General features: G+C 37.7%; 1 protein-coding gene across 5 annotated transcripts; it reads right to left on the bottom strand.

Moving 5' to 3' along the window:
• Window positions 1-556: 556 nt before the first annotated feature.
• Window positions 557-23,042, bottom strand: ptpreb (protein tyrosine phosphatase receptor type Eb). 5 transcript variants are annotated; one of them, XM_058750148.1, is made up of 21 exons: window positions 22,897-23,042; window positions 17,614-17,815; window positions 9,102-9,173; window positions 8,715-8,811; window positions 6,868-6,941; window positions 6,569-6,702; window positions 6,367-6,457; window positions 6,131-6,207; window positions 5,687-5,723; window positions 5,454-5,551; window positions 5,175-5,294; window positions 4,798-4,961; window positions 3,676-3,811; window positions 3,442-3,591; window positions 3,214-3,307; window positions 3,035-3,111; window positions 2,622-2,756; window positions 2,361-2,486; window positions 2,102-2,253; window positions 1,790-1,925; window positions 557-1,632 (listed from the first exon to the last, which is right to left on the bottom strand). In XM_058750148.1, the coding sequence occupies exons 3-21, from the start codon at window positions 9,169-9,171 to the stop codon at window positions 1,558-1,560; spliced, it is 2,043 nt and encodes a 680-aa protein (XP_058606131.1). In that variant the 5' UTR covers window positions 9,172-9,173; window positions 17,614-17,815; window positions 22,897-23,042; the 3' UTR covers window positions 557-1,557. The 5 variants fall into 5 exon arrangements, with proteins under 5 accessions (XP_058606131.1, XP_058606133.1, XP_058606134.1 ...); XM_058750150.1 differs by lacking the exon at window positions 9,102-9,173; XM_058750151.1 differs by lacking the exons at window positions 8,715-8,811; window positions 9,102-9,173; window positions 17,614-17,815; window positions 22,897-23,042 and adding an exon at window positions 8,491-8,511.
• Window positions 23,043-24,310: the final 1,268 nt, after the last annotated feature.

The raw sequence follows: 24,310 nt of genomic DNA, 5'->3' as shown, positions 1-24,310 counted from the left end.
TTTTTTTCCTACTTACTAAGTTTTTACAAATAAAGAAATTAACAGCACTTAAAATATAATTATAAAAAGACACGTACACTAAAATACACTAGTATGAGATGAAGGCGCTTTTTTAGGGAGCGGGTTGCCACTTATTAGTACCACGATCTTTCCGTGGCCAACTGTCATGCAATTGACCACTAATAATAATTACCATAGTAATATGTTTAGTGACTTAAATGTGTGCTCTAGGCGAGGTGAGGTGACTCAGTCCATGTAAAATAAAACTGATTTTATTAGGTTACCGGGAGTCTTCATCTCATGTAAGTGAACGTGAAAACATGTTTCAAGCAGCCTATTTTTAATTTCTTTTTTTTTTTTTCAAATTGCTGTAATTGGAATTGACAGTACAAATGATGTATAGTGTGCACCACACACCTACTATTTATTAGCAACATCAACTGCAAAAATCATGTGTATTACAACCTGCAAAACTAGTATGCAACTACTATAAACTGCTTATATTGACTTTCTATAGTGAAATAATAGATAGAAATTTGCACACACACCCAGGCACAAGTATTGACTGAAACATTTATTGCAGAAAATGGTGTTATTCAGGATTAAGGCATACGTTTTTCCTCATTTTCTTTAGAATTTCTCACCCAGTTGTAGTAACACTGCAGTGACAGCACAGTTATGTTTTTTTTTTCTTTTTTCTATCTGACCTTGCTCAAACAAGCAGACAAAAACACAAGGTATTGTGTTTGTGGGGAATAATGAAAGGAAACTATTCCTTTGTTATTTCACAGGTTTCTCTAAACCCTAAATGGCATGTATTAATTCCTCAACCAAATATCACTATGGATTTTACTACTTCCTTTGAATGTTGTACAGTACACTTAATCCATATCCATATCTCTGTCACAGTTTTAGCTTCTTGGGTACTTGATTGGCTTATGGAGTCATAAGAATAAACAGCATTATCATCACAGAAACTTTAAAGCCTGCTAAAGCTTCATTAAGTGGTTGGACATTTCAGTCAGGTTATGAAGGTGATGTGAAAGGTGAAGAGCATGTATATGGTACAAGTGACTTATCAGGACTGATGCAAATTAGAGTCTGGCCAAGAATTGCCATAAAATTCAAATTTGGAAGTATCTTAATTCATTTTAGTACACTAGTACACACAAATAACCATGCACAATTTTTCTGGGAAGCAAGCTGGAGCATAAATAGAAGGAACAAATACTCAGAATGGAATGCTTTACAATTTTGTGAACACAATTTATAAATAAAAATAATTTTGTAGTAAACAAAACTTGTTAATGTACAAATTAAAGATTATGGTCATATTAAAAGAAAAAAACTTATTTCATACTGAATACTTACACAAATGTAACAAAAACTTAATGCAAAAGACTTGACGTGGTTAAGCCACTGGAGTCTGGTCATATACAAAATATTACCTTACTGCATATAACAAGAATAGGAAATGTCAAGTGCATGGAGTGTCACTAAGCCACAGTAATATTCTTCAGTTTAAATATAATATAAATGTGTGTTGGTAAGCTGCACTCATTTGAAATTAGCATAGTCCGAGTAGATGTCAACAAAGTCTTGCACAACTCTGTAGCAGAAGTCATATTGTTCCTGAAAAGACAAATGGAAATACATTATATCATAATTCACACAGTCATATGCCAAAACATCTACTCATTCTCTATTATTTTATTATTATTGCGATTTTTCATATTGTAAAATAAGAGTGAAGCCTATGTGAACTATGCACAGTGTTTTGCATTCTTACCACAGTTTGGACCATATGTGGTCTCTGAGTGCGTAAACTCTTCACTGTCTGAAATACGTCCAGTAACCCCTCGGCTTTGACCCGCTCTAAGATGTTGCTGAGGGCAATGAAGGTTCCAGTCCGACCAGCACCAGCACTGATGTCACCAAAAAAAAAAATCAAAATCAAAAATCAAAAACATACTTTTATGATAGGTTTTAAAGACTTTATACAAAAAAATTGCTTTTGTACAATAGGAAAGAATGATTATGAAACAATATGATGTGTGTGTGTGTGTGTGTGTAAGTGAGGGAGTGAGAGTTGTATGTGTACCTGCAATGCACAACTATAGGGTTGTTTCCAGATTGTTGCTGTTGTTTCTGCACTGCAGCAATAATGTCAATCATTCCCTTTCCGTCTGATGGGATTCCAATCTCTGGCCAACCATGGAAGTGGAACTGTCTGACTAGACGGGTCTGCTTTTCCTGCAAACAGCTCAATTTAGCCTCAATTTGTGAAAAATAAAGGAAGCTCCTAAGTGAAGCGTGTGTTGGAGCATAAAACGGTCAAATTCACTGCACATTTAACTCACTGATGCATATGACAGCAGCATATCTCGAATGCTGAAAGTCTCGCAAAGCGAGTCTCTCTTCAGCTCCAGCACATAATCTCCAAATGAAACGCTGCCCTCTGCTGGCCAGTAACGCACGCACTTCTCCTGGAGTGAGTTGTTGGAAAGGAAGTGAATGTGTGAATACTTCGGACATAGAATTGTGGAAGAGTAACTGCAAAGTTCTTTATGTCAATTAATATATAAATATTAAAAAGATAAATATAAACCGTTAAACTGTACCTGTTCTCTCTCTTTCAGCTCAGTCAGCATGACAATAGAGTGGCACTTCCACTCCCATACCATGCGCCAGAAGTCCTGCACAGTGTGAGCCAAAGGTGCCTGAGTTGCTATAAAGTAATCCTTCTGCCTATAACCCTGCAAAGGTAAACCATAGAGTTATGAGTACAATTCCTAATGTTCTGTTTAATTATTTATCTATCTATCTATATACATATACAAAACAAGTACTGAACAAATGGCATGTTCTTTGTTGTTTTTATCCTAGGCCCTTATTTATGTCAAGTGGCATGTGGTCTTATAATGATAATGATAATAATGATCAAACAAAAAGCCAATTTTTTAATTAATAATAATAATATGTATTATTATTATTATAGGCATTATTTAAACATTTTTTATTAACATATACTTACATCTATGAAAGATGCATTAATGTAGTCTGTGAATTCTTGCCCTCTTTTCATTGATAATATTACCCTGTTGAAGTCATCTAGTAATAAGACATGATATTGATTACATTAAGAAAGAAAGAAAGAAAGAAAAGCACTGAAATGATAAATCTGTATCTATAAATATATATCCCTCTTCTCACATGGGATAATCTGCAGTACTCTGTTCTTTCTCATGTTGGCGGGCAGATTTCCGGTTCTCATGTTCTCCTTCATTATGCGGACATTAGTCAATTTCTGTGGAGATTCCAAACAAAACAATGTGTTAAAAAGAACTATTTATTTTTGTCATTGTATGTTCGTGGTTAATCATGAGATCATTCCATACTCTTGCTTAGCAAATCCTGTAATGTGTGTAATGTGGTTCTTACTCTGAATTCTTCCTCCAGACCCACTCGGTCCATTTGTGTGTGCGTGTTGTGGAGTTTGTGGAGGTGGCCTTCCAAAGAAGCAATGTCTAACTCTGTGTCACCATACAGGTAATGCTCTAAAAGTGCCTGGTAAATGAACGAATACTGCATCTGTGGGCGAGAGAGAGGAAATCAGTGGCCAGTCACTGCTGAAATTAGTCAAACACAGAAGAGGGAGAGCGGAAAGTCCTTTACATCTGTTTGAATGAGCTGACAGCGCTGCTTTCTTATCCTGGACACAAAGCCGAACACATCCACCCTTGCTTCAGCGTGCATCATATCCATCATCGCGTCAATCACAATGAACGTCCCAGTCCTGCCAACCCCAGCACTACACAGAGAGAAAATGACTCGTGAGATGTGAAGTAGGGCATGAAATGAGGGATAATGAAATTATGTAGTAAAAACTGCTGGGTCTTTCCATTTGAATTACTATTTTGGGCTAGATAATTATCTCAGTTCAATTGAACATGGGATCAATTTTATATTAACATTCATAATGATGTGAATATTGCAGGTTTTTACCATACAGCATACCAGAAAAAGTTGGAGTTTTTGCAGCCGTTTCACTGCAATAAGGAACTTTTCGCACTTTAACAAGTGGGAAAGTCTGTGGTTCTGGCTGAAGTGTTAACAATCCCACATGAGGGGGGCGTTTAACAGCTGAGCCTCAAGACATCTGCGTTGGTGGTTGTTTCTGCATACTTTGCATTTCAGACTGTTTGTTATAGTTGAAATGTTCACGGTTTCAAATGTTTTGCCCAATAAATAGCACTTAACTCACTAGCATGCACAAGTGTATGTAACACATTTCTATTATATACTGTACATTCAATTTCATAGGGGCCATTCACACAGAACATGTTTTTGCTTTGAAACAAGTGAGATGCAGGAAGTGCAATGGGGAAAACAAAAGGTCTCAAGACCTTTTCTTTTTAAAAGTTGTGCTGCATTTTTAGAAAACTGTGTCATGTGCGGGGTGTTGCAAAAGACACAATATAGTCAAACGCCTCCATCCAGCGCAGGGATGGGCAACTTCAATCCTGCAGGATCTCTAATCAAACACACCTGAACCAGCTAATCAAGGTCTTCAAGATCACTAGAAAGCTACAGGCAGGTGTGTTTGATTAGGGTTGGAGCTAAACTCTACAGGAAAGTGGCCCTCCAGGACCGAAGTTGCCCATCCCTGATCTAGCGTAATTACAGTATATAGAAAAATAATGGAAAAGTAGCACTGTGGAATGGAAATACGCATTCTCTGTGAATGATCCCTTAGTCTGTAGTTGAATTTATTTTAAGAATAGCCCGCAGTCTTACCTACAGTGCACTATGATTGGTCCAGCATGGGCTGGGTTGACCGTCTTGACTTTCTTGAGGAACTTAAGCATGCCAATAGGGGAGAGGGGTACGCCAAAATCAGGCCAGCTAGTGAAATGCAGCTGAGTCACCAACCTTGGAGGTCTGCAGCCATCAGCAGCATGCTGCAAAATCACACCAGCTCGCATAAGTCAAAAAACGTATCAATTTAAATTATACGAGCAAATACTGCCTTGCTGATTCCACAAGGGTGTAAAATATTCTTGGTTACTAAATTACAGGCCTGTCAAGAGAATTAGCATATTAGAATGTCAGTATATTATGCAGAGCATTTGATTACTGATGATGTAATGTTTCTAAGGGAAATGACCACTCACGTGCTGCACACAGAACTTTCTGATTGTGTAGTCCACCAACACTGTGACATCTTCCATTGCCACCCTCACACAGCCGTAGATCCAGCATCCCTGCTCAGGCCAGTACTGATAGCACTTTTCCTGCATTTCACACAGACATCACACATATTTAACCAAATACTTGATTACTACAATTTATTAGTAGTGTTTTGAATTTCTTTTTTTATATTGTAGCCTTTTTTATAACTTTCTGCAACTATTTACGTTAAACTCTTACAAACTTGTGATATCTCCTCTTACCTCTTTTCGCTCTCTTGTGTTGGTCAACATGACTATAGTGGCAGATTTCTGCTCCCAAACCATCCTCCAGAAATCTCCCACTGTCTCTGGTTTTGGGCCTGAAAATAAGACAAAAATATTGAAAATCAAAACATAGATGAATTAAAGGTCATTTGAAGTTAGAAAGTGTACGTGATTAAATTACCTTCTTAATGTTTATAACAAATGGGAAGAAAGAAAATATCTGCGCATACCTTGAGCTGCAATAAATTTGTTTTTTTCTCTGTAGCCCTATAGGAAAGATCAATGAATCAATCCTGAGACTCAGAAAAGTACATTCATGTGCAATGTCAAGATATAAGGCATTATACAATGAGAATTTCTGTCATTAATTACTTAACCTCATGTCATTTCAAACCATGACCTTCATTCATCTTCAGAACACAAATTAAGATATTTTTATGAAATCTGAGAGCTTTCTAACCCTGCATAGATAGCAATGTAACTAACTGTCTATGCAGGGTCAAAGCTCTCAGATTTCATCCAAAATATCTTAATTTGTGTTCTGAAGATGAATGAAGGTCATGGTTTGAAATGAGAAATGAGGTTGAGTAATTAATGACAGAAATTCCATTTTTGTGTGAACTATACCTTTAATTCCTACTTTTTTTTTTGAAAAGCACAAAGAAAGTACTCACATCTATATAAGAGGCATTTATGTAATCAGAGCCCATATATCCATCTATGTGTGAAAGCAGCACTCTTGAGTGGTCATCTGAGAAGGAAATTAAGAGATGTGTTTTATTAAACTCTAGGGACCAACTTCCTCCATTCAAATCCAAACAATCACGATTACAAAATTATACTAAATCTATGACACAAAACAAGCTCTTCCACAGTGTTTAGAAAGTTTGCAAGTGTGAGGAACACTTACAGGGCAGAATATTAGGATATCTGTTCTTTTCTCTGTTCTCCTCTCTGCTCGCCTCTTCAAAGGTACCACAGCCAAAACCGCAAGGCAAAGACTTTAAAAGAGAAGCAGCAGAAGAAAGAAACATTATGTGAGTATAAGAAAACAAAATGGAGTTAGTGTGCATGTGGAGAATGATGAAGTTTGTGTGTGTCTAAGCTCTTACATTAAATTCCTCTCGGAACAGTTTGCCATCATCTGCCATGCGTAGGCGAAACTCTTCCTCCAGGGAGTCCAGAGGCATGGGGAAATAACGCTTTGATGGAGAGGGTGATCTGGGGAGGAGCACCACCGTTTGTTCTGACAGAGAGAGAAGAAGAAAAACATACAGGCTGAAAGAGAGACATTCTCTTCCTGTTACTGTCTCTCAAGCAGATGCCAAGTTCTAAAAGCTTTGTTCTAAAAATATAGGCTTGATACAAATAGACAAAATGACAACAAAAAATCTGACAAATCAAAACTTACCTTGATCTTCCAAAAAGCCATTTGGCAACTTTTTGTCAACCGAGGCGACAAGATCCTTCCTTTGCTCTCTGAACCTGAGAGATTTTGAAGTAAGACATTTACAGAGAGATAAAACAAAACGAAAAGTAAAAAATGACAAAGTTTTCAATACACACCAAAATCTAAAGTTCTTTCTCATGGGAGATTGTTTAGTTGTCTGATTCCTCAGAGCAGCTGAGAGAGAATGACTCGATGACACACCATCACAACTGCTTTCACATTTCACTACGCATGCAGCTGCTGCTGGAGCAGCTCGGCAGGGTCGTAAACAGACATACACACACACACACACACACACTCTTAAAAGGTGAAGTGTGCTATTTTATTATTTTAAAATGATTTATTCTCTCTCAGCTGAAAAGGCAGCAACAACTATAAATAAGCCTTTTGAAAAAGTATAAACAATGTGCCTCTATGGCTCTATCTATCATTGCTCTGTTTGTTTAATCACAGCCAATGGTGAGAGTTTGGAGTGAGGCAATCTGTTGGACCGACCAATGGCGGACAGGGGGAGTGTCAGGAAACCTATATGAAAACCTGTGGCCCCTTACATAAAAATGTAGATTGGTCTAATTTGAATAAAATACACCTCATTACACCTTAGTAACTGCTAGTTGGTCAGACTAGTTCTTAAGTCACAGTCTTAACATATAGAGGCTGAGATTATGCAACTGGCATTTAACATTGCAACATGCAGTTATATCTTAAGGCCCAGAAATGACACACTTTATCTTTAACAAATAATGTAATATAATATAAAGTAATAATTATAAATTACATGTTTGAGTATTTTATATCTAGGAAATGATACAAGATAAAGGCTAATATGTAGTGTCTATTTATGTTCTTGGCAAAAAGAATGTAACTAAATATTCAAGACTGAGGGTATTAAGGTAAGTGCGCTATATTTGCAAATATTTTTGTAATGTTGGATACAAATAATGTTAGACAGGACTAGTAGGCTACTGTTCAAAAGTGTGGGGCTGGTGATAATTTTCGGTTTGTTTTTGAAAGAATCATTTATGCTCACAAAGGCTGCATTTGTTTAATCAAAAATACAGGAAAAGCAGTTATATTGTGAAATATTAATACAGTGTAAAATAACGTTTTTTGATTTTATTATATTTTAAAATGTAATGAATTCCTGTAATGGCAAAGCTGAGTTTTCATCTATTACTCCAGACTTCAGTGTCAAATGATCCTTTAGAAAGTAACATAATATGCTGATTGCGTGCTTAAGAAACATTTGTTATTGATGTTCTGCTTAATATTCTTGTGGTCTATATTAAAGGATAGGTTTGAAACTATGCAGTGCTAAGGTCATTTGCACTTCACATACAACTATAGAAGAACACGTGTTATTTCTGCAGGTGGGAACTGTGAGGGGTGAGAGTTTTTGTAGGTACTTCAAACAACATGTGGAGGAGCTACAGAGAAAGTGAATCAATTAGCGGTATGATTATCATTTCATTTGAAACTGCTGAGTTGATGTTATAATAATAATGGAAGCTTTGGATAAAGAAATTTCTGGCCTGGACAAATGAGCAATTTTCATGTAGAGAAAATAGGAAGTTAGATGCCTACCAATAGATATCTGTACAGGCCTAGCTGGTCTGAGAGCTTTAATAAAGGAATGGAAGTACAGCAGTTGGCAACACTGTAGGCCAGACTTATAAAAGCCTAGAGCTGAGTACAGTGGGAGTCAAAAGAATGGCTGTTCACTCATATATATTTCATTGTATCTCTGCATATAATTTATAATGTGTTATTTAGGCTAAAATGTTTTTGGGGTATGTGTGTTTCCTTACCTCAGAATGTAGGCGATGAGGAGAAGAAAGATGACAAGCAGGAGGGAGGTGACGAGTCCTGAGGCTAAGACATGTGAGCCCTGAGGCGCTGGAGACTCTGAACAAAGAAAAAGACAATGGAAGTGAGTGAAGTAAGGTTCTCCACAGGCTTTTCAGCAGGCCCGATGGAATTTATTCAAGAATGAAAATGCATGGATTTAAACTGGATAAAATTGGATACAACTTTGCTCAATTTGGCAGATGAAAGCATTTTCATGTTTTAAAATGTGAAACGTTCCAATTCCAGACATTCCAATTCTATGGAAATTCAAGTTCTGGGTACAGATTACGTGTCGGCCTGTTTCTAAATCATTTTAAATGAAAAACAGATATCTGAATATGATATACCTGTGGTCAGGTTTCCATGAGAGGAACTGTTTGAAATGAGAGCTGCTGAAACAAGAAACAGGACCATCATGGCTGCACATAAGAAGAGAAAACAACAAACAACTATTTGAGTGTCCTGGTAATAGATTAAATAACTGACAACTAACTTTATTTGAAAATCTGCATTTTCCTTATGATTAAAGCGATAGTTCAACCAAAAATGGAAATTTCATGTCACCTTCATGTCATTCCAAACCCGTAAGACCTTCATTCATCTTCAGAACACAAATTAAGATGTTTTTGATGAAATCCAAGAGTTCTCTGATCCTCCATAGACAGCAATGCAACTGAAATGTTCCCAGACCCAGAAACATAGTAAGGACATCGGTAAAATAGTCCATGTGACATCAGTGGTTCAACTGTAATTTTACGAAGCAGCGAGAATACTTTTTGTGCGCAGAGAAAACAAAAATAACGACTTTATTCAACTATTCATCTCCTCCAAATCACATCTTCCGCCATTCTCGAGAGTACCTCTGCACGTAAACAATGCAACAATGCTGACGTAGAACACGCATGCGCTGTGCCTTGTTTACGTGCAGAGGAATGCAAGCACATGTGTTACGTGCCGCGTGTGTTTTTGTTTCTTTTCTCTTATTTCTATCAATCTGTTCTCTAGTCTGTCATCATTGTTCTTAGGTCTCTGCTGGTTGGAGGAGACTGCTGTCAATCATCATTAAAGGCGTTGTTCCTGCAGCCAATCCGAAGTCACCCTGCTGTTTAAAGATCTCCCGGCGTGTCACGCTGGATAGCTCAGTGTGTGTGTTCAGGTGTTTGGAGTTAGTTTGTTTTGGAGTTCGTACTTTTTGTTTGTATCACATATGTGTGAGCTTAATACTTGTTGCTGTGTTGTCGCAATTTTGAGCGGAGTGTTGATAATAATTACTGTTCTTTCTTTGAATGGGGAAATGAGGAACAGGTTAGCGTAGTGTGCGCCCTAGGATACATCTTGCCCGCAGTTAACAAGTGTTAGACACACTAGATGAGAGGTGAGCGTCTCTTTTGTATTTTTGTTTGTAGTTAGTGTAGTTTAGTTGTGGCGTCGTATACGCCGAAGATGTCGAGTTTGTTTTCTGCATTTTTCTTTGATTAGTTAGGTTAAGAGGGTTTTGGGGACTTAGTTTAGAATATTTATGTTTTATTATTTTTGTTGATTTGACGCCTCCTTCGTTCCTCAGGTTTTCCTAATTTAATGTATTCTTATTATTTTTGCTTTATATATTATGCATTGTATATAGCTCACACATTGTTTAGTGGCTCAGGCTTAAAGAAATTAAAAACTTCTGATTGAATTAAGCTTTCTTTCTGCCTGGTTTCTTCTACAATCTCCATTCTCCCAGCAATATTGAATAATAATGTTATGCGTTCCAATCCCTAGATCTTTAAAGATCGTAACATTTAATGGGGCTCGTCCGGGATAAAATAATGATCATAATGATCTAATAAATATATTTCCGTGATATTGAATATTGCTGGGGTAGAGAGTAGAATGACCGTGGCTTTAGTAATTCGTTGGAGCATGTTTTTTGAGGCGTGACTGGTTGACTGAGTGGTTGGCGTATATTTCGGCGTAATTATGGCTGATTTTGATCTGGAGACTGTTGTTAGTGCACCGTCTATCGAGAAGCTTGATAAATGTCGAAAGAATGATTTGATAACTCTTGCGGCTCATTATCAAATTTCGGTTACGACGCAGCAGCTGAAAAGAGAGATAAAGAGTGCTGTCATACAAAGGTTGGTGGAAACAAAGGTTCTGGTGTTGCCTACAGGAGTCGAGGAAGAATCTCCTGGAGCCGATGTTCAGGTGCCGTTGTTAGGTGAGGAGGAGCAGGGTGGGGATGTTGAGGTAGAGGGTTCCGAAGCCAAAGCTTCCCTGCCGCCCTTCGAACCTTTTTCTCCGGCCTCTATGGGGTCTGGAGGTGATGCGCGCTTTAAAGTTTGTTTGGCGTGTGTCCAAATGGAAGCACATGAGAAGGCAGAGGAACGTCAGGCGGAGATGAAGTTACGACTCGAAGTTCGTAAATTGGAGATTGAGGCGGATAAGCAGGTTAGACTGCGTGAACTTGAGTTGAACGCAGCTAAGAATGCACCTGCCTCACTTGTCGCACCGTTGCAGATTGCTGGTGCTCCGTTGGGGCCTGGACCGCCGGTGACCACCTTTGATGTAAGTAAGCATATCTGTCTTGTTCCGCAATTTCGTGAAACAGAAGTTGACTCATATTTTAGTGTATTCGAGCGCATTGCGTCGGCACTAAATTGGTCTAGGGAAGTGTGGCCTTTACTTTTACAGTGTAAATTAACGGGTAAAGCCCAGGAGGTGTGTGCAACTCTATCTTTAGAAGATAGTTTAAATTATGATATGGTAAAAGTTGCAATCCTGCGTGCTTACGAGTTGGTACCAGAAGCCTATAGGCAGCGGTTTAGGAATCACAAAAAAACTTCTAGTCAAACATTTGTTGAATTTGCCCGAGAGAATGGTGTTTTATTTGACAAATGGTGCGCATCGAGTAAGGTTACAGATTTTAAGACATTACGAGAACTTATTCTTCTAGAAGAATTTAAAAACTGTGTGCCCGAACGTATCGTTGTCTATTTGAACGAACAAAAGGTGTCGTCTTTATCACAAGCTTCTGTCTTTGCAGACGAATTCGCGTTGACACATAAGAACGTTTTTACTCCCGTTCGTTCTGATAAAATTGCGCCCGTTCCTCTGAGTAATCAGTCACGTCCGAAATTTTTTGCACCGAAGTCAAGGGAAGACCGAGAATGCTTTTATTGCCATAAGTCTGGCCATTTAATTGCTGACTGTTCCGTGCTGAAACGGAAACAGCAGAGCTCGGTGACTAAGAGCGTTGGTTTTGTGAAAGCTGTGGAGGTTGACAACGCTGAGCGTAATGGTAGGCTAGATCCTAGTTATGAGCCGTTCCTGATGGAAGGGTTCATTTCCTTTACGGGGAAGGTTACAGATCAGGTGAAAGTTAAAATACTTCTTGACACTGGAACTACGCAATCTTTTGTGGTTGTACATTCACTGCCGTTTTCTGAACACACTTTTGTGGCAGTAATGTGTTGGTACAGGGTATAGAGATGGGACTCGTTAAGGTTCCGCTACATCGGGTACATTTGCAGTCTAAGCTTTGTACAGGATTTGTGAACATAGGTGTTCGAGACTGTCTGCCTGTGAAAGGGGTAGAATTGATTCTTGGCAATGACTTGGCTGGTGGAAAGGTTTTTCCTGTGTTAGAGGTTTTTGATAATCCTGTTTTGTCAGACCAGCCTGATGACTTGACTGAGACGTACCCTGAAGTTTTTCCTGCTTGTGCTGTCACACGAGCTCAAGCTCGTAAAAGAGATGGCTTCGATCTGTCGTCTTCTTTTATTGCACCTATTTTTGCTAACGATGTTTTACCACAAGTTGAAAGTAAAGCCGCTGAAAAGTTTTCTCCTGTTAGTTTGAACAGTTTGAAGTTGCCTGTGACTCGTGACAAAATTAGTTCTGCGCAAAGATCAGATGTAACTTTGCAGAAGTGTTTCTCTGTTGTTGTTCCTTTGGAGCAAGCACAAAAGAGAAAATCTGCTTATTTTGTTGAAGATGGTTTGTTAATGCGCAGATGGTGTCCTGATGTCAAGGATGATTCTGAATGGGATGTGGTGTATCAGGTTGTTGTTCCTGCGTGTTGCCGACAGCAAGTCTTATCGTTGGCTCATGATCATGACTTGTCTGGACATTTAGGAGTTAAGAAAACGTATACTCGGATCCTGAGGCACTTTTTTTGGCCTTGTCTAAAAACTGACGTTGCTAATTTTTGTCGCACATGTTGCACTTGTCAGATTACTGGTAAACCGAACCAGATAATTCCTCCGGCGCCGCTCGTTCCTATTCCAGTTGTAGGGGAACCGTTTGAACACGTTATTGTCGATTGTGTTGGACCCCTACCTAAGACTAAAACTGGTAACCAATTTATGTTAACGATCATGTGCAGTGCTACGCGTTTTCCTGAGGCGATTCCACTGAGAAAAATAACAGCATCTGTTGTTATCAAAGCACTTGTGAAATTCTTTTCTACGTTTGGCTTACCAAAAGTGGTACAAACTGATCAAGGCACTAATTTTCTTTCTAAACTTTTTTTTCACAAGTTTTGACTACTCTAAATATTTCTCACAGAGTGGCAAGCGCTTACCATCCAGAGAGCCAAGGTGCGCTTGAACGTTTTCACCAAACGTTGAAAGCGATGCTCAGAAAGTACTGCAGAGACACTGGTAAGGATTGGGACGAGGGAGTACCGCTAGTTTTATTTGCAGTTAGAGAAGCTGTGCAGGAAAGTCTTGGATTTAGTCCTGCCGAACTTGTGTTTGGACATACTGTCCGAGGTCCTTTGAAAGTTTTCAAGGAGAGCATTTTGTCTTCTGACTCCAGTTCGAAAATGAATGTTTTGGATTTTGTCAGTAAGTTTCGTGAACGGTTACATAAAGCTTGTTCATTGGCGAGGGATTCATTGACTATTGCTCAAGAGAACATGAAGTGCCGTTTTGATCACAAATCTGTTCAGCGTTGTTTCAAAGAAGGTGATCAAGTGTTAGTTTTGCTTCCTATTGTTGGTTCTGCTTTATCTGCACGATTTTCCGGCCCTTACGAGGTGCTGAGAAAGTTGAGTAACACTGACTATGTGATTAGTACTCCTGACAGGAAAAGGAAGTCTCGTGTTTGTCATATAAATATGTTGAAGGCATTTCACAGTAGGGAATTTCCTCGAGTGGAAGTTCCACTCGTAGAGGATGCTGCTGTTCCTGTTCCAGTCTTTGTAGCTACAGCATGTGATGTAGGTGCTGCTTGTGTTGCTGATGTTGAGGATGACTGTGTGGTGTCCCGTCATATGTATCAACAAGGTGCTAGATTTAAGAATTCTGAAGTCTTAAATGATTTGTCATCTTATCACATTTATCTGAACAACAAAGAAATGATATTGTGCATTTGATTAATGATTTTCCTTCCTTGTTTAATGATGTTCCTTCTCGTACCACAGTTCTGCAGCACGATATTCAAGTGGGCGATGCTACTCCGATCAAACAGCATGCATACCGTGTGAATGTCGCGAAGAGAGCTGTTATGCGTAGTGAAGTGGATTATTTGCTTGAACATGGACTTGCTAAGCCTAGCTGTAGTCCTTGGAGTTCGCCGTGCCTATTAGTCCCGAAAAGTGATGGCACCGCTCGATTTTGTACTGACTATCGAAAAGTCAATGCGATTACTATTCCAGACTGTTTTCCTTTGCCGCGTATGGAGGACTGCGTTGACAACCTTGGGTCTGCTCAATACATCAGTAAATTAGATTTATTGAAGGGATACTGGCAAGTACCCCTTACCTCTCGTGCATCTGATATTTCTGCTTTTGTGACTCCCGATAGTTTTCTACAGTACTCGGTTATGGCGTTTGGGATGCGCAACGCGCCCGTGACATTCCAGCGACTCATTAATATGGTGCTTTCAGGGGTTTCGAACTGTAACGCTTACTTGGATGACTTGGTGGTGTACTCTATTGACTGGTCAGAGCATATCTCTCTATTACGGACTGTATTTGAGCGTCTTGTTAATGCTTCTTTGACTGTGAACTTGGCAAAGTGTGAATTTGGCCAAGCAACTATTACCTATTTGGGTAAAGAAGTAGGTCAAGGTCAAGTGCGCCCGTTGGAAGCGAAGGTTACAGCCATTGCCGAATTTCCACCTCCAACTACTTGACGAGAACTTCGCAGATTTCTTGGCATGACTGGTTACTATCGTAGCTTTTGTAAGAACTTTTCTACTATTGCTCAACCTTTAACGTCACTCCTTAGTCCATCGTGTCAGTTTTATTGGTCTGACAACTGTCAACATGCTTTTAACTCGATTAAAACTCTGATGCGTAGTGCTCCTGTCTTAGTGGCACCTAATCTGGCTTCTAAGTTCAAACTAGAAGTAGATGCCAGTGCGGTTGGTGCAGGTGCCGTGTTGTTGCAGGAGGATGAGGATGGAATTGATCATCCTGTCTGCTACTTTTCGCGAAAGTTCAACAAACATCAAGTCAACTATTCAACAATCGAGAAAGAAGCTTTAGCATTGCTTATGGCTCTCCAATATTTTGATGTTTATATTGGATCTAGTACTTATCCCGTTGTTGTGTTCACAGACCATAATCCTTTAGTTTTTCTGGCACGTATGTACAACCAAAATCAACGCTTAATGCGTTGGTCCCTAATTGTGCAAGGTTACAATTTGGTCATTAAGCACAAGAAAGGTGTAGAAAATGTGATTGCTGACGCTCTATCTAGAGTGTAACTGTGAAGCTCTAGAGAATTGAAATAAACTTATTGTATATAGTTTATTCTTATGGGAGGGAGTGTTATGTGCCGCGTGTGTTTTTGTTTCTTTTCTCTTATTTCTATCAATCTGTTCTCTAGTCTGTCATCATTGTTCTTAGGTCTCTGCTGGTTGGAGGAGACTGCTGTCAATCATCATTAAAGGCGTTGTTCCTGCAGCCAATCCGAAGTCACCCTGCTGTTTAAAGATCTCCCGGCGTGTCACGCTGGATAGCTCAGTGTGTGTGTTCAGGTGTTTGGAGTTAGTTTGTTTCGGAGTTCGTACTTTTTGTTTGTATCACATATGTGTGAGCTTAATACTTGTTGCTGTGTTGTCGCAATTTTGAGCGGAGTGTTGATAATAATTACTGTTCTTTCTTTGAATGGGGAAATGAGGAACAGGTTAGCGTAGTGTGCGCCCTAGGATACATCTTGCCCGCAGTTAACAAGTGTTAGACACACTAGATGAGAGGTGAGCGTCTCTTTTGTATTTTTGTTTGTAGTTAGTGTAGTTTAGTTGTGGCGTCAGATACCGAAGATGTCGAGTTTGTTTTCTGCATTTTCTTTGATTAGTTAGGTTAAGAGGGTTTTGGGGACTTAGTTTAGAATATTTATGTTTTATTATTTTTGTTGATTTGACGCCTCCTTCGTTCCTCAGGTTTTCCTAATTTAATGTATTCTTATTATTTTTGCTTTATATATTATGCATTGTATATAGCTCACACATTGTTTAGTGGCTCAGGCTTAAAGAAATTAAAAACTTCTGATTGAATTAAGCGTTCTTTCTGCCTGGTTTCTTCTACAATCTCCATTCTCCCAGCAATATTGAATAATAATGTTGCGTTCCAATCCCTAGATCTTTAAAGATCGTAACAACATGCGTCGTGGAACTCTTCATAATGGTGCCCTAGGGTGACGTGAAGGAGAAGAATTGCTGAATAAAGTTATTTTTGTTTTCTTTGTGCACAAAAAGTATTTTCATAGCTTCGTAAAATTACAGTTGAACCACTGATGTCACATGGACTGTTTTACCGAAGTCCTTGCTACGTTTCTGGGTCTGGGAACATTTCAGTTACACTGCTGTCTATGCAAGAATATCTTAATTTGTGTTCCGAAGAAGGAAGGTTTGGAACGACATGACTGTGAGTAAATAAAGACAGAATTTTCATTTTTGGGTGAACTATCCCTTTAAGAGTCTATAATTCAGTACTATTCAGAACAAATGGCTTTTTCTGACAAAATTCTGCAGAACTAAGATACACTCAAATGTGCAAAGGCTTCACAAGAGATTCAATTAACCTATATTAAAACCATCAATCTTTTTCTCATGCCATTCAGTATGAATCTTCCCTCTACGTGAGCAAATCTAAAATTAATTTCAATTAATGGTCCAGAGAGTTATGGCCTCTGGAGATACAGTATGATCTACCGCACACAACCAGCAGCAACTGAGAAAAGTAGGACAAGACTTCTTACTCCAGATATCATCGCACATTTATATCTAAAAAGGTACTGTGTGTAAATTCAGCCCAACAATGATCATTTCTATGTGACGTTCAGTATATAATAAATTTAAGATTAAATACAGTGGGGTACAAAAGACAATGTGATTTGAAAATATGTAAAAATGTAAAAGTAATAATAGTGTTGAAAGAATAAGAAGTATTTCAGATTCTACTTTATTTTTAGGACAATAATCAAATTTGTGACATTGATCATGTGAAATTTGTATAAAGGGTCAGCTGTTCAGGTGTATTTTCACTTGTGGTCTTAAATATTTTGATCCCACTATATTTTTAAATGCCTTCCCAAATGAATAAGACATTTTTTTTTTAAATGCCTGAAATTAATCATTGAAAAATGCATTTAGAAATGAACGTGGTTTGGTTTATAAGTGAGTGGTAATAAGACAACTGCATTTATAGATGTCCAGCAAATCACCCAACACAGAAAATAGCCAGTATATGATTGATTCCCTGTAACTTTTTTCAGTTCCACCGAAGAGAGATTTCACATATTAATTCTTTCAAAAGCTGGAACAGAAAATCTACCTGCCACCAAACCTTTATGAACTCTGTCTTTAGAGATTAGAAAAGAATGCATGAAGGATTAATGCAGCCTTACAGACAAGCATACTCACAAATGTGAAATTTGTCTCACTCCAAGGCAACTTCTCAGTCCAGAGCTTTCAAAAAAGGAGGAGACATTAATTATTATGATACTTTTCCAAAAGGTCTCCAGGAGTCATGATATCTGTGAAGGCACTTCTGTCCTTCAATAATATATGAGTGCAGGTTTTTTCATTGTCCTCTCCGGATGGGCTATCCTTAGATAGCCACTGCCTGCAAAGAACAAGGAATAAGGATACATTAGGAGAGGGAATTGTCGTCGTCTTTTTTTTTTTACCCTCATAAAATGTGTAGGACAGGCAGTGGCAGAGAGAAGCAAAAAGATCCACTTTAAATCTCTCCTTTAGAATTGTGCCAGTTGATTTGTCACCCAGAAATCAGTTTGAGAAGATCTACTCCTGTTGGAAAACTGTCAATCTGTAGTCAAGCATGCATGGCTAACCTTATCCATACACCCTGTAATGTAGACTATTATAGTCTGATATGTGACCCTGGACCACAAAACCAGTCTTAAGTAGCACAGGTATGTGTAGCAATAGCCAACAATACATTGAATGCACTGCAAAAAAATGCAAACAGAAAACAAGATTATTTGCTTACCCCATTGACAGATTATTTTGCTTGTAAGAAAAGCATTTTTTGCAGTGTGGGTCAAAATGATCTATTTTTCTTTTATGCCAAAAATCATTAGGATATTAAGCAAAGATCATGTTCCATGAAGATATTTTGTAAATTTCCTACCATAAATATATCAAAATGTAATTTCTGATTAGTAATATGCATTGCTAAGGACTTAATTTGGATAACTTTAAAGGTGATTTTCTCAATATTGTGATTTTTTTTTTTTTTGCACCCTCAGATTGCATATTTTCAAATAGTTGTCTCTTGGCCAAATATTGTCCTATCCTAACAAACCATACATCAACGGAAAGCTTATTTATTCAGCTTTCAAATGATGTATAAATCTCTATTTCAAAAAATTTACACTTAAGACTGGTTTTGTGGTCCATGGTCACATATACCTGTACTGCTTTTAACCAGTGATGCTGTACAGCAGCAAATAATAAGCATTTCATATCATACCATATCATACCTAATTTATATTTTATTATTTTGTATTTGTATTTTTTATTTATTCACTTATTTATTTAATTTTTTTAATAAATCTGAGATTAAGAAATAAAGCATTTTGAAAGAATGCAAAAGCTCTGACCATTATGGGCAAGGAGGAGAAGCGTCCCACCCATAAAATTTTTTGCAACAACCCTGTTCATAATATACTGTGTAAAACTGGGTCAGTCACTTTTGGTCATCTCAGGGCCCTGACCGGGTCACATGAACACAAATCAAATCAAGAACATTGTCAATCAAAACCAAGTGACAGTTACTCAGGCTCTACAGCACTGAAAGCCAACATTATTTTTACACGTACCATTATTGTGAGTAATGACAGTGTCTAGCCATATATATATATGCGTATACATTAAATTAAGGTTCATTTATATCTGGTTACAGTCGATCTTATCCATTAAGTCGACTTTTACTCATTTCTGGATGGCCATAAATTTTTATTTAGCTAAATAGAATATGTGCATATCATCAAACCTTTATTTGAGACATGCAACCATTCTTTATTTTTTCATGGTTTTCCTGTGAGCTGACTGTGGAATGCACTGCTCAGTCAACACAGAGGCTTCCATAACTGGCAGTCAGGAAGCTGTTGTTAATGTATGAGTCAATGGCCTTCGTGACAAATTCTCGTGAAAAAATCATGCACCACCAAATGAAACAGTCCCCCGAAAGACGAAACAACACTCTGACACATTACAAGGAACAAGCAGCATCTCAAGCAGTAAAACCTGATCTGACTGTCAATACATGCTGTGACCTTGAGAAATGCATGTTGCTGCGCTCTGCACATCTTTCATATGGAAATTTAATGCATATTGCTGGTGTTTAATAGTTTGAATAAAGAATAATGTGAGAGAGCAACACTGATGAATTAAGACAGGAGGAAGTGCCTGTAATATTTATATAATCCAGCCTCTGCTTTTCTTAGTTAGCATTATGTATGTGTGCATGCATGTATTTTACATAAATCTCAGACACATATTTTCACACTCATTCACATGGGAAACCAAAACACACTTTTCTGTCTCTAAGAGATGCAAAAAAGCTCCTCGTCATCCACTAACCAGAACCTTTGAGTACAAAACAGGAAGAGATTTTAGCTTTCAAATCCAATAGACTTCCTGTGTTAATGGGGGGCTTTAGAACTATAGCCAGGATGTTGCCTCCCGTTACTCCCTTTAACTGATTGTTGCTTGTAGTCCATTAAGACTTTTGGGAAATTCTGGAAATCAAAGTGTTCGTTTTCATTCATGACATTAATTGATAAATTCTCTGAGTAGAAATTAGTGTAGACATTAGTGTAGTCTCTTCAAACACAGGAAACAGATTGGATGGAGGTGTTAGCTGCGCATGGAGAGATGCTGACCAGCACACAGAAGGCTGACTCTGCACAATAACTGACCTCTATGCAAAAACGTGACTACCAGTGTTTATTTTCAAGATGCATTTAATGCAGAACAAATGCAAATGCTGATGCATAGTAAAAATCCTCTTCCATATGCTACGAAAGCATCTACTTCTGTGAATTTCGTTTGCGCATTACCAGTCTATGACTTATAGTCTATAAATTATCTATCTAAAATTCACTTAACCTTCACAAATGTGGTTTACCACATCAGTAATGGATAACTTCTAAACCGATATAGACCGAAAATCCATAATCTTGGCTGAATCTCTAGAAGCAAAATGATTTGTAACAACTTCACATTACTCACATGCAATCGAATGTCCTATAATAAGATTAAATCGATGAGAGACCTGAAACATAATCACTTTAGTGGAAAAGGTCAGAGGCATTTGTTTCTTGTGAAATATCTGCTACCTGAGTTCACATTATGGAACAAGAACAGATAATGAATCAGATTCCAGTAAGTCTTTTAAATCTGCCATTTCATTTATACTGACCTCTTGGCCTTGTCAGCTACGAGGGTCTTAAAACCGAAGTGTTTACCAACATCTTAAGCTTTCAGATTAGAGTGCTGTGCACAAGTAATTATGAAATTAATCTCCATTTAAGCGCATGTCGCTTTAATCCTGCCGGCTGTGCTCTCTCTCTCTCTCTCTCTCTCTCTCTCTACCAGAAACAAGGTCACATCACATCACACCATTGTTATACATATTACATAAACTTCAGGAAAATGCATCTGTGAGATATGCTAATATTATTAAAATCAATTTTCCTAAACATTTATTCATTGCAATAATAGGATTCAAATACACAGGATGCTTTCTATGGAATGCTTTTGAGACTTAAAACAGCTCTGCTTTAATCTCTAAGAGATAAAAAGGCTAAAAGCTGGAAAATATTCAAATGCAAGAGAGGGATGGAAAGATTTGTGACTTAAGATGTTTGCAAAAATGGTTATCAATGAATTATCCGGACTTTGGAAAACTATTATTGTAGTGGATGTGTGGTTTAATATAGCCTGTAGATCACAGTCTTTCTCAGCTGGTGGGTCTTGAGTGCAAAATGAATAAGGAGGAATCAAAGGCTATTCTTTTAAAACTATTGCAATTTTTGAAATGCTGAGAAAACTATTTCAACTATTTGTTTCTATTTGTTTTTCTTGAGCTTGTGATGCTTGTAGCAGTATTAATACAATTTAATGTTTGATTATGAAGATACTTTTGTTTTGTTTTAGTATGTGTAGTGCGGTGGATCACCACATGATAATAGTAAATCTGGGTCCTGGAGCAAAAGTACAGTATAAAAGACAAAGAGTACATTATAAAACGTCTAGTTGTATAGAACGATTTCTACTTGACATTAGCCTTAATAATTATTTTTGATGATGTATCTCAATGGAATTTGGTTGAATCTGTTATATTAAATCATATTTTTGACTCGAATACAATCTCTTAATTTACATGTTTTCACATCTAAACATCTTTACAGTGGATCTAAAGTATTTGTGGCAAGAATGGAGATGAGTATATCAATGGCCTCATCCTCAGGGCAAAATCTATCGGCCTCTTTTTCCAAACGTCACATCCACACAAACAGACTCATGAAAACTGCCTTACGCAACATTTTATGTTCCATTAATAAATGCATAAAGGAATAACTCAAGTGACGAAAAGGTCAGTCAACTCTTTTCATCTATATGTCATTAGTGTAAACACAGGATGTTGATCCAATAATGCAATAAATAACACTATTCTCCCTCCCCTTAAAAGTGCAGGAACATAAAATAATAAATAAAAACATGGAATTAGTTTTCTGATATTTTCCAGCATAATAGGACTCACATGTTGTTCTTCGAAATATTGTTTTTATTTTCAATTTTATAATATGAAAATAACATGTACAGATATCAACATTTTGCCATGTTACTTTACTTAGTATTCGAATTTCTAGCGATTATCGTCGATTTGGTTGCACAGATACTATTTAAACTAAACTGAGCTAGACAATGACATCTCTGAAATCAATAATGAAATGCCTTTAACTGAAAATTGAGAAAATTGAGTGTTTAATCTTATCATTATACATTACTGACACTCTATCCTCCAATTTGATACTGTTAAGAGCTTTGACACAATCTGTATTGTTAAAAGCGCTATATAAATAAAGATGACTTGACTTGACTTAGATCGATATTGTAAATGTAACATTTTTTATTCCATATTTCAGCCACGTGGCCCGAAAATTTGCAGAAACCTCCTTTCAACATTTTAATGCAATTCTTTACGCATCCCCTAGTATACAGAAACCATTTAAGGGTTAATATCTGTGTACGAGCTACAACATTTTTGAGCACCTTAGGCGTGTGCAACATTTTTTGGGCAACATAGGTGCGGCACGAGACAGCTGAAAAATACTGCTGCACGGAAAATGCTGTCTAGACAGGCAGCTCAATAGATTTTGAAACACAGCCCACTGACTCGTGTTCCTTCTAAACAAATCGTGGAATTATTAAACCTACAGTAAATGCATGCAGAGTATACACTGAGACAAAAACGTAAAAGGGTTAACGAAATCTCGTGTTTACACGTTAATTCGAGTAAACGACAAAATGGGCGATGCTGAGGGAATGAATTATTTCCAACTCATCGTCACGAACGTGACTGAGACCGTTGTAAAACATATTTCCTTTTACCAGAGAAAAACTACGCAAATGATAAATGGACTCTATTTTGCAAAGTAATAATTGCAGTATTACCAGTGTGATGTCCCGGTCCATGTAAAGTGTGGGTAAAATCCAGTGTTGAGTGCTGGTGGTTGTTGAGGATGCTGTGCAGATAGTGTCTGTGGTCCTTCCTCTAGTTCACGAGCGCCGGTGCCTGCCGTGTGATGATGATGCGCCGTCGGTGCGTCACTCTCATTTATGATGGAAAAATTTTCCTCAGTCGCTCATCGGTCATCTGCATGTACAGGTACTCTAGATACGGAACACTGGAAATAATGTGACTATTTTAGGTGCTGGCCAGCACCCAAAAAACGTTAATAATAATTGAAAAAAGGCACGAATGCAGTTTAGATTTGTAAAAAAAAAAAATATATATATATATATATATATATATATTATTTTTAAACAATAAAATTTAAGTTGTGTACAATTTAGAAAATATCTCTTTCAGGAAAGACAATAGACTTATGATAACTAATTAATAATTTGGACATACCTCTAGTCATGTATGCATGTCTAGAGGTATGACTATCTGCAGAACTGCAGCGCCACACATGACAGCAGTTTCAGGCCAGCAATCTCAGACCTGAAGTTAGGGTGGAGATTATATTTTAGTATTTGAAGTTAGTTGTTCTGAACCACAGCACCATATTGGCCAACAGTGCCAGGCCAGCAATCTCTGACTGTTTAACCAACCCAGATCTCAGCCAACTATTTTGTTTTTCTGGCTGACCAAACTAACTTTAGCCAAACAGATGCCTTTTGCTTTTTATTTGCTTTTGATTGGCCAGACTCACACCAGAGCTCAGCCTAATGCTTAATGCTGCTTGACACAAGTCTGCGAGAAATTAAAAAGAAAATGCCAGAGGTGTTGAATTGGCCCAGACTCTGTTGCTATCTGTGAAAGAGAGAGGAATAGATGAATGGATGCGAATGTGAGTGCATGGCATTATCCAGTGTCCCTGAAATCAATAATTAGGCTATATCGATAATAATATCGATAAACGTTTTCTTAAATTTTATTAGGCATACAGTAACAACATTATACTTTAGTAGATGATCGCGCTGTGACTAAATACTGATTGGAAAAAGTATCGATCCTGTCTTCCTGTTATGTTTTTGACCAGCAGGCTCAGTTAGCAGATGCAGTGTTCTGTGCATTATCGTAATGCTGGTCTACAGTCCATCCAGCAGACTTTTGGTGAAGAAACATTTGGGGAACTAGTCAAAGGCTAACTATGTTATGACTATGTGATCTATGAATGTTACTGTTTGTTCCAATACAGACTGACCTTTGCCCTTTGTAATGGTGGTACTTCGACAAGCATTATCATTCTATAAGATGATGATACCATTATTTCATTAGCTGTGCATATTCCCTCTCATTTTGTAGAAATGAGAACTGTATGTTGGTTTCATTTTAAAATAATATTTTTGGTAAATAAAG

Source organism: Onychostoma macrolepis, chromosome 17 (genome assembly GCF_012432095.1).
Source record: "Onychostoma macrolepis isolate SWU-2019 chromosome 17, ASM1243209v1, whole genome shotgun sequence".
Lineage (NCBI taxonomy): Eukaryota > Metazoa > Chordata > Actinopteri > Cypriniformes > Cyprinidae > Onychostoma > Onychostoma macrolepis.
This window is presented reverse-complemented; position numbering and strand designations above follow the sequence as displayed.